We start from the raw sequence: 11,332 nt of genomic DNA, 5'->3' as shown, positions 1-11,332 counted from the left end.
GAATACTGCCTGCAGTCGCCCTTCTATTCCTCACTGTAACTCCAGTGACACCTAGTGGATGATGGAGAAATAGAAGCCCCCATGGAACGCTGGAGGAATACTGCCTGCAGTCGCCCTTCTATTCCTCACTGTAACTCCAGTGACACCTAGTGGATGATGGAGAAATAGAAGCCCCATGGAAAGCTTGATGGAGGAATACTGCCTGCAGTCACCCTTCTATTCCCCAGTGTAACTCCAGTGACACTTAGTGGATGATGGAGGAATAGAAGCCCCCAAGGAACGCTGGAGGAATACTGCCTACAGTCGCCCTTCTATTCCCCAGTGTAACTCCAGTGACACCTAGTGGATGATGGAGGAATAGAAGCCCCCAAGGAACGCTGGAGGAATACTGCCTGCAGTCACCCTTCTATTCCACTCTATAACTCCAGTGACACCTAGTGGATGATGGAGAAATAGAAGCCCCATGGAACGCTGGAGGAATACTGCCTGCAGTCGCCCTTCTATTCCTCACTGTAACTCCAGTGACACCTAGTGGATGATGGAGAAATAGAAGCCCCCATGGAACGCTGGAGGAATACTGCCTGCAGTCGCCCTTCTATTCCTCACTGTAACTCCAGTGACACCTAGTGGATGATGGAGAAATAGAAGCCCCATGGAAAGCTTGATGGAGGAATACTGCCTGCAGTCACCCTTCTATTCCCCAGTGTACCTCCAGTGACACCTAGTGGATGATGGAGAAATAGAAGCCCCCATGGAAAGCTTGATGGAGGAATACTGCCTGCAGTCACCCTTCTATTCCACAGTGTAACTCCAGTGACACCTAGTGGATGATGGAGGAATAGAAGCATCCCTGGAACGCTGGAGGAATACTGCCTGAGGCGCATCTGGTCTCCTTACATGTTCTAGTGTAATACGAGGGGACACGCCTTTTGGCAATGGTGTGCATGAATGTCATCCCCCTCACCATTCACAGAAAGTATTCATTCTCTCCATACCCATTGTGTCAGCGATGACATGCACACGGCACAACGTCGGGCCACGGCATCACCGTGGGTGCAATGCAAATAACACGAGACGGGCAGCAGGATTTAGAACCAGATATTTATTGTAGCTTATAGACTGTTCAAACGGACCTATCACCAATATACAAATCTGAGAAGTTAATATCCATTGCGCCTACATACAGCATCAGAGAAAGCTTCAGCGGTTGTGTTACACGGGACGCAGAGGCGATAAAGTCTAAGTACAGCAGCTACGGTGATATTAATGGACAGAGCTACACAACATAAACACAGGACAACTGGGCGGAACAAAGGTAACGTTCCACAGGTTACTCAAGAGCTAGCAGTTATGTCATCACAGAAGTCAGTAAAACATTTCCCCGTATCTTACGTAAAAATCTAAGAATTTACATTTATGGTAAACAAAGCCTAAGCCAGCAGGACTGCGGCGCTACTGTATGGAGGATGAGACCCTGAATCCTGTACACCGCTGACCCCTACACAGACGCTCATTTACTCTACAACGTGCAGCGATCAACTCTCACTTATCTTTCCAGCCATCTAACGCAGCTGTCGTCACACAGACACGGTGCCCCCAGCTGGGCACAGACACTGTGCCCCCGGCTGGGCGTAGGCGACAGCCGCCCCAACTTTTTCAACATCACCATCAAATCATCTAAATCTATGTTATTTTAAAATGACAGCGTACAAATAACGCCATTCCAAATAATGACATCATCAACTTACCTGGCACATAACACCTGTTCCTACTTACACCCACATCCCCCCCCCCCCCTCCCAGTGTCAGGGGCCACACAACCTGGAAGCAGAGACATCCTTTAACACAATGCATGCAGACGTTATGCCTAGCGCGGCGGGGAGCTGGTCGCTTTGTGTAACATTATTATACATTAACCATCACCAGTCAGTAGGGCCAGTTGACAGGAAGTCTGATGTGCGTAGGGTAAAATGCTTCCCCTCAATTAAAATTATCTGCAGTTTTAAAAGGTTCCCCAATCTCTAGCACAATTATCTGTGACTGTTACTAGACGGCCATCTGTACATGCAATGGGTTATACTGTAGAGAAGACATCCTTGGCCTAACCCAGCGATCATTGAGGAGGTCATACATAGATGTCCGCAATGGCGGGCAGGGACTGCGTCTGGGGACGGGCCACCCGGCGGCTGTGCTGCAGCGGAAGCCTGCATGCAATGCTGGGTCTTTTAGTTCCACAAGGAGCAGGAGAACGTGGATTTGTGGATACTATACTCTGCCCCATATGGCTGTTGGCATCTCTAGTTACTTCCAAGCCACAGACAGCTGGCACAGGTGCCCATGAGATGCCAGTCACTCAACAAACCTCTCCACCTCATTTACAGGAGAGTTTGGGTTTGTGTTTTTTTTTCTTCAAGCACAATTTACAGAATTACTTAAAGCCAGTTTGGGAAACCATAAAAAGTTACATGTAAACAATATTGGTAATGCCCAGCTGGCAAATGCTGGGCAGGAGAGGATATCTTGTAGGTCTGGTGCTCTCGCCGGCATCTCTCCACCAAAAATGAGCTCAGGAAACCCCCCCACTGGGGGCTGAAAGGTAGACGTACCCAGATGGGTGTAAGCAGAGAACAGAGGCATCTGGGCTGTACTCTCGCCCCGCTGAGGTCTGGTGCGCTGGTGCCACCATTAGGAATAATTACAGCTCTGTGCTTCCCATATACATGTCACCCAGACGCTGCGGGGCAAGTATTAAAGCTGGCATGCACTACCTTGTTTTCCTGCAGACCTCTGCCAGCCATGGAGAATTGCCTCACTGAGGCTGTACAGGACTGGCACAGGTGCCAACCTGCATTCCATGATCCCAATCCCCTTCACACCTATCCACATGGACATAATTACATTAATTCCAACGTATTTACAACAAAATATTAAAAAGTCTTTTACTACTTTTACGAGTCGCCTTCTACTTGCGCCGCCCTCTGCGGTCAGTGGAGCGCTTTGCAATGTCGCCAGGAGAGACTGGCACCGGACAGAGAGCGGGTTCCTGGGTGAATTCTGCCAATATCGGACATGCAGTAATTTGGGTAAAAACAAACAATAAAATCACCAGTCTACATGGAGTCAGTCAGCCACCATTTGTGCAGCGTTTAGAACAGAAATAAGGAATGACGAATGAAGTGTCCCCCCCGAACACTGAGCGCCGGAGAGAACGTGGAAGGAAAGTGCAAGATGGATCCGAAACACTGGCCCCAATCACCAGGAGGGCAGAAGAGGAGGCGCCGTGTCTCCATGTGTTCCGCAGGAAGATGAGTGTGTGCGGTGGTGACGGGGTGGTGATGGCGGCTGAGATCAGTAGGTCAGGGTGGAATCATCCCACTCCAGCTGCTGCTGCCGGTTCACATTCTGCTGGTCCTCTTCCTGCTCGGCACCCTCTTCTTCCTCGCTGCTCTCCGATTCAGCGCTGGTGATGTCGTCATCTTCCCCGTCCTCGCTCTCCTCATCATCATCATCCTCCTCTTCCTCCTCACTGCTGTGCTGGTCTTCATAGGTCTGCAACAGAAGAGCAGGACACATACGATGAAGGCACGGTGCATCATCCCACATGGGCGAGCCTGGCAGTCAGACGCTGCACAGTACACTGCCCATAGGTACTGCAATCAGTCATTGGTTAAATCTAGCCAGGTGCGTCAGCCGGTAACATCGGCACTCACCTTTCCTAGTTTTGGGGTGCCCTATGGCTTGTGACCACATTGTTTAAACAGACATTGTAGGGGCTCTGCACACACTAAATTAACTGCTAATATAATGCAATCAGCCGGCACTTGCTCTCATCTGCTGCTGTCGGTGCCACGGAGGAAAAGAGGTATGTCTACAGGCGAACTCCGGCACTCGTCTCAGAAAAAATCTCACAGCATCACAATTGCAGCTTGCAACGTTTCGAGCCCTTTATTGGCCCGTCGCCAGGCAGTACTGCAATTGGGATGCTGCGAGATTTCTTCTGAGACGAGTGCGTTTGCCTGTGTATATCTATCTATCTATATCTCATCTATCTATCTCTTGCTATATATCATTGTAATAGATGTACTCGCACTAGAATTCAAAGCCTTAAACCACTCCTGAAAATGGAAACAACGCTCGTTTGTGTTGGTAAGACCACGTGCCTGTTAGTGTGGCCAGGACACGGCAGTACACATCATCCGTGGGCTGGTTATGGATTGTATAGTGCTGCTGTTATAGCTGTAAGACCACGGGCCTATCAGTGTGGCCAGGACACAGCGGCGCACATCATCCGTGGGTTGGTTATGGATTGTATAGTGCTGCTGTTATAGATGTGAGACCACGGACCTGTTAGTGTGGCCTGGACACGGCAGCACTCATCCCTGGGCTGGTTATGGATTGTATAGTGCTGCTGTTACAGCTGTGAGACCACAGGCCTGTTAGTGTGGCCTGGACACGGCAGCACTCATCCCTGGGCTGGTTATGGATTGTATAGTGCTGCTGTTACAGCTGTGAGACCACGGGCCTGTTAGTGTGGCCAGGACACGGCAGCGCACATCATCCGTGGGCTGGTTATGGATTGTATAGTGCTGCTGTTATAGCTGTAAGACCACGGGCCTGTTAGTGTAGCCAGGACACAGCAGCGCACATCATCCGTGGGTTGGTTATGGATTGTATAGTGCTGGCCTCATAGCTGTAAGACCACGGGCCTGTTAGTGTGGCCAGGACACAGCAGCGCACATCATCCGTGGGTTGGTTATGGATTGTATAGTGCTGGCCTCATAGCTGTAAGACCACGTGCCTGTTAGTGTGGCAAGGACACAGCAGCGCACATCATCCGTGGGTTGGTTATGGATTGTATAGTGCTGGCCTCATAGCTGTAAGACCACGGGCCTGTTAGTGTGGCCAGGACACAGCAGCGCACATCATCTGTGGGTTGGTTATGGATTGTATAGTGCTGGCCTCATAGCTGTAAGACCACGTGCCTGTTAGTGTGGCCAGGACACGGCAGCGCACATCATCCGTGGGTTGGTTATGGATTGTATAGTGCTGGCCTCATAGCTGTAAGACCACGGGCCTGTTAGTGTGGCCAGGACACGGCAGCGCACATCATCCGTGGGCTGGTTATGGATTGTATAGTGCTGCTGCTATAGATGTGAGACCACGGGCCTGTTAGTGTGGCCAGGAAACGGCAGCGCACATCATCCGTGGGTTGGTTATGGATTGTATAGTGATGCTGTTATAGCTGTGAGACCACGGGCCTGTTAGTGTGGTCAGGACACGGCAGCACACATCATCCGTGGGTTGGTTATGGATTGTATAGTGCTGCTGGTATAGCTGTAAGACCACAGGCCTGTTAGTGTGGCCAGGACACGGCAGCGCACATCATCCGTGGGTTGGTTATGGATTGTATAGTGCTGCTGTTATAGCTGTAAGACCACGGGCCTGTTAGTGTGGCCAGGACACGGCAGCGCACATCATCCGTGGGTTGGTTATGGATTGTATAGTGCTGCTGTTATAGCTGTAAGACCACGGGCCTGTTAGTGTGGCCTGGACACGGCAGCGCACATCATCCCTGGGCTGGTTATGGATTGTATAGTGCTGCTGTTATAGCTGTAAGACCACGGGCCTGTTAGTGTGGCCTGGACACGGCAGCGCACATCATCCCTGGGCTGGTTATGGATTGTATAGTGCTGCTGTTATAGCTGTGAGACCACGGGCCTGTCAGTGTGGCCAGGACACGGCAGCACACATCATCCGTGGGTTGGTTATGGATTGTATACTGCTGCTGTTATAGCTGTGAGACCACAGGCCTGTCAGTGTGGCCAGGACACGGCTGCGCACATCATCCGTGGGCTGGTTATGGATTGTATACTGCTGCTGTTATAGCTGTGAGACCACGTGCCTGTTAGTGTGGCCAGGACACGGCTGCGCACATCATCCGTGGGTTGGTTATGGATTGTATAGTGCTGCTGTTATAGCTAGAAGACCACGGGCCTGTTAGTGTGGCCAGGACACGGCAGCGCACATCATCCGTGGGCTGGTTATGGATTGTATAGTGCTGCTGTTATAGCTGTAAGGCCACGGGCCTATCAGTGTGGCCAGGACACGGCTGCGCACATCATCCGTGGGTTGGTTATGGATTGTATACTGCTGCTGTTATAGCTGTAAGACCACGTGCCTGTTAGCGTGGCCAGGACACGGCAGCGCACATCATCCGTGGGTTGGTTATGGATTGTATAGTGCTGCTGTTATAGCTGTGAGACCACGGGCCTGTTAGTGTGGTCAGGACACGGCAGCACACATCATCCGTGGGTTGGTTATGGATTGTATACTGCTGCTGTTATAGCTGTGAGACCACGGGCCTGTTAGTGTGGCCAGGACACGGCAGCACACATCATCTGTGGGTTGGTTATGGATTGTATAGTGCTGCTGTTATAGCTGTAAGACCACGGGCCTGTTAGTGTGGCCAGGACACGGCAGCGCACATCATCCGTGGGCTGGTTATGGATTGTATAGTGCTGCTGTTATAGCTGTAAGACCACGGGCCTGTTAGTGTGGCCAGGACACGGCAGCGCACATCATCCGTGGGCATGAGATAAGTCACAGATGCACGGTGTTCTCCTATGTAATCATATTGTATTATATAATTATTGTGGTTTTATATTTAATGTTTCCAAACATGACTCGATACACGTGACCATGACCTTTATATATCATTATACCCAGCACTGTTCTGACAGTCTGTATACGCTACATTAACCAGACATGACTTTACAACATCGCTCAATTTACTAGCAATGCCTGGTGTAGAACCCGTAGTATCAGCACCATGCGTATAGTATTACAGCTGATCATACACCTGGACCATGGAAGCGCAACGCTCACCCTGACTGTCCGGGGTCTATACATAGATAAAAGGCGACGCTCTCCATTCTACAGTTATTCTCTATGGTGATGAAGTAGTTATCAACTATGACCCAACTATGCACAATGCCCATGATATGTGTGTCACCCCAGTGTGTCTTGTGAGAACATGGCCTCCACAAATCTCCCCATCGCCCGTACCATGTGCACCTCTCAGTTACTAAAAGGTGCAGTCTGAAGAAGGGTTAGAAGTAACCCGAAACATACATATATTTATATATGGAAATACTGCTCTCAAGGCATTCTATATAAACTTTTTCTGTGACCGTCTAGTGCTGCCTGCAGCTGGGAGAGTAGCAGATGCTGCAGGCCCCTTGGAGGAGTGAAGATATAATCACCAGAAGAGAATGACTGCTCCCAGAGGGCGCTCCGGCACAGCGCTCGACACAGAGGGGGGTTCCGGCACAGCGCTCGCACACAGAGAGGGGGGGGGGCTCCGGGACACAGCGCTCGCACACAGAGGGGGGGCTCCGGCACAGCGCTCGACACAGAGGGGGGGCTCCGGCACAGCGCTCGCACACAGAGGGGGGGGGGCTCCGGCACAGTGCTCGCACACAGAGGGGGGGGGGGGCTCCGGCACAGCGCTCGCACACAGAGGGGGGCTCCGGCACAGCGCTCGCACACAGAGGGGGGCTCCGGCACAGCGCTCGCACACAGAGGGGGGCTCCGGCACAGCGCTCGCACACAGAGGGGGGGCTCCGGCACAGCGCTCGCACACAGAGGGGGGGCTCCGGCACAGCGCTTGCACACAGAGGTCAGACTCTTACCTCCATGGGATTTACAGTGATGGTGAGAGCAGAGTCATCCCAGTCCATCTCATTCTCCTTGCCGCCCTCTTGGTCCCGGACGGTTCGCTGGTGAGCGGCACGGATGCGGAACACTCCCAGAATGATCATGAAGACAAGGAAACTCACGCAGACCACAATCACAATGGTCGCTGCGCTGGGCACAACTGTGGAGGAGAAGATACAGTAAGCTGCCAGCAGAGCCACTAACCCAACGCCTCATCCATTCCAATGCTGTGTGACTGGAAGTATGAGGATACGTGTATCACTGCGTATGGCCGCGCAGACCCCACAGTCACACAGACCCCAGTCACACCCAGCATACAGCCGCACAGACCCCACAGTCACACCCAGCATACAGCCGCACAGACCCCACAGTCACACCCAGCATACAGCCACACAGACCCCACAGTCACACCCAGCATACAGCCGCACAGACCCCACAGTCACACCCAGCATACAGCCGCACAGACCCCACAGTCACACCCAGCATACAGCCACACAGACCCCACAGTCACACCCAGCATACAGCCGCACAGACCCCACAGTCACACCCAACATACAGCCGCACAGACCCCACAGTCACACCCAGCATACAGCCGCACAGACCCCACAGTCGCATACAGCCACACAGACCCCACAGTCACACCCAGCATACAGCCGCACAGACCCCACAGTCACACCCAGCATACAGCCACACAGACCCCACAGTCACACCCAGCATACAGCCACACAGACCCCACAGTCACACCCAGCATACAGCCACACAGACCCCACAGTCACACCCAGCATACAGCCACACAGACCCCACAGTCACACCCAGCATACAGCCGCACAGACCCCAGTCACACCCAGCGTACAGCCGCACAGACCCGACAGTCACACTCAGCATACAGCCACACAGAACCCACACAGTCACACCCAGCATACAGCCGCACAGACCCCACAGTCACACCCAGCATACAGCCGCACAGACCCCACAGTCACACCCAGCATACAGTCACACCCAGCATACAGCCGCACAGACCCCACAGTCACACACCCAGCGTACAGCCGCACAGACCGCAGAGTCACACCCAGCATACAGCCGCACAGACCCCAGTGTCACACCCAGCATACAGCCGCACAGACCCCAGTCACACCCAGCATACAGCCGCACATACCCCACAGTCACACACCCAGCGTACAGCCGCACAGACCCCACAGTCACACCCAGCATACAGCCGCACAGACCCCACAGTCACACACCCAGCGTACAGCAGCACAGACCCCAGTCACACCCAGCATACAGCCGCACAGACCCCACAGTCACACCCAGCATACAGCCGCACAGACCCCACAGTCACACACCCAGCGTACAGCCGCACAGACCGCAGAGTCACACCCAGCATACAGCCGCACAGACCCCAGTGTCACACCCAGCATACAGCCGCACAGACCCCAGTCACACCCAGCATACAGCCGCACAGACCCCACAGTCACACCCAGCATACAGCCGCACAGACCCCACAGTCACACCCAGCATACAGCCGCACAGACCCCACAGTCACACCCAGCATACAGCCGCACAGACCCCAGTCACACCCAGCATACAGCCGCACAGACCCCAGTCACACACCCAGCGTACAGCCGCACAGACCGCAGAGTCACACCCAGCATACAGCCGCACAGACCCCAGTGTCACACCCAGCATACAGCCGCACAGACCCCAGTCACACCCAGCATACAGCCGCACAGACCCCACAGTCACACACCCAGTGTACAGCCGCACAGACCGCAGAGTCACACCCAGCTTAGATTCACACAGTCCTCACACACACCCAGCGTACAGCCGCACAGACCGCAGAGTCACACACCCAGCGTACAGCCGCACAGACCGCAGAGTCACACCCATCTTAGATTCACGCAGTCCTCACAGTCACACACCCAGCGTACAGCCGCACAGACCGCAGAGTCACACCCAGCTTAGATTCACGCAGTCCTCACAGTCACACACCCAGCGTACAGCCACACAGTCCCCAGAGTCATACCCAGCGTACAGTCACACAGTCCCCAGAGTCCCCAGAGTCATACCCAGTGTACAGCCAAACAGACCTCAGTCACACACCCAGTATACAACCACAGTCCCCACAGTCACCCAGCATACAGCCACACAGACCTCGGAGTCACACCCAGACAGACCTCAGTCACACACCCAGTATACAACCACAGTCCCCACAGTCACCCAGCATACAGCCACACAGACCTCGGTGTCACACCCAGACAGACCTCAGTCACACGGTCCGCATAATCATACATTTCCACTATAAACTATATTGGTTTTTCACTATACACTGCTGCAATGTATAGTTATGTGTCCTGTAACAGTATCAGCCATGTAGATGTCCCATTGGACATCAAGCCTATACAATGGGATTATGTAGCGGGATTATGCAACGGCAATGGGATTATGTAACGGCAGCTGGATACAATGGATCGGGGGCACACACTATATGATGTGTACGATATATCACACAATATATCCCGCCTTTCCCACACTCCGACACCAGCAAGATGTTGCGTAAGACTGTGGACAGTTGGTCAGACGAGACCCTCTGTCTGATCCGACAGGTTCCAAACTCTGTGACACAATCGCTGCATGTCACTGCCATCGCAGCAATTGCTGCACTACATGGTAACAGCAGAGGGCGCCAAAACAGAGCAAGTGAGCCGTTGTCTACAGAACAATAGAACGGGTGAGACCAGTGTATACATCCGGCTGACAGCAGAACAATAGAACGGGTGAGACAGATGTATACCTCCAGCTGACGGGTGAGACAGATGTATACTTCCGGCTGATGGCAGAACAATAGAACGGGTGAGACAGATGTATACCTCCGGCTGACGGCAGAACAATAGAACGGGTGAGACGATGTATACATCCGGCTGACGGCAGAACAATAGAATGGGTGAGACAGATGTATACATCTGGCTGACGGCAGAACAATAGAACGGGTGAGACAGATGTATACATCCGGCTGACGGCAGAACGGGTGAGAACGGTATATACATCCAGCTGACGGCAGAACAATAGAATGGATGAGAACAGTGTATACATCCGGCTGACGGCAGAACTATAGAACGGGTGAGACAGATGTATACATCCGGCTGGCGGCAGAACAATAGAACAGGTGAGAACGGTGTATATATCCAGCTGACGGCAGAACAATGGAACGGGTGAGACCGGTGTATACATTCGGCTGACGGCAGAACTAAAGAACGGGTGAGAGATGTATACATCCGGCTGACGGCAGAACAATAGAACGGGTGAGACCGATGTATACATCCGGCTGACGGCAGAACAATAGAACGGGTGAGACCGGTGTATACTTCCGGCTGACGGCAGAACAATAGAACGGGTGAGACAGATGTATACATCCTGCTGACGGCAGAATAATAGAACGGGTGAGACGATGTATACATCCGGCTGACGGCAGAACAATAGAATGGGTGAGACAGATGTATACATCCTGCTGACGGCAGAGACGGCAGAACAATAGAATGGGTGAGACAGATGTAAACATCCGGCTGACGGCAGAACAATAGAACGGGTGAGACCGATGTATACATCCGGCTGACGGCAG

At 52.8% G+C, this 11,332-nt stretch overlaps 1 protein-coding gene across 4 annotated transcripts in view; it reads right to left on the bottom strand.

The window, feature by feature from the left end:
• Nucleotides 1-1,087: 1,087 nt before the first annotated feature.
• Nucleotides 1,088-11,332, bottom strand: part of CLSTN1 (calsyntenin 1) — a 67,166-nt gene continuing 56,921 nt past the window's right edge. For all 4 annotated transcript variants that reach the window (XM_083163501.1, XM_083163499.1, XM_083163500.1 and 1 more), the window contains 2 exons: nt 7,692-7,876; nt 1,088-3,549 (listed from right to left, as the gene is read on the bottom strand). In XM_083163501.1, the coding sequence (XP_083019627.1) occupies nt 3,349-3,549; nt 7,692-7,876 (386 nt within the window). In that variant the 3' untranslated portion in view covers nt 1,088-3,348. The remainder of the gene's footprint in view (nt 3,550-7,691; nt 7,877-11,332) is intronic.

Source organism: Crinia signifera, chromosome 19 (assembly GCF_055691185.1).
Source record: "Crinia signifera chromosome 19, ASM5569118v1, whole genome shotgun sequence".
Taxonomy (NCBI): domain Eukaryota; kingdom Metazoa; phylum Chordata; class Amphibia; order Anura; family Myobatrachidae; genus Crinia; species Crinia signifera.
The sequence above is the reverse complement of the archived record's forward strand: the minus strand, read 5'-3'. Positions and strand labels throughout refer to the sequence as shown.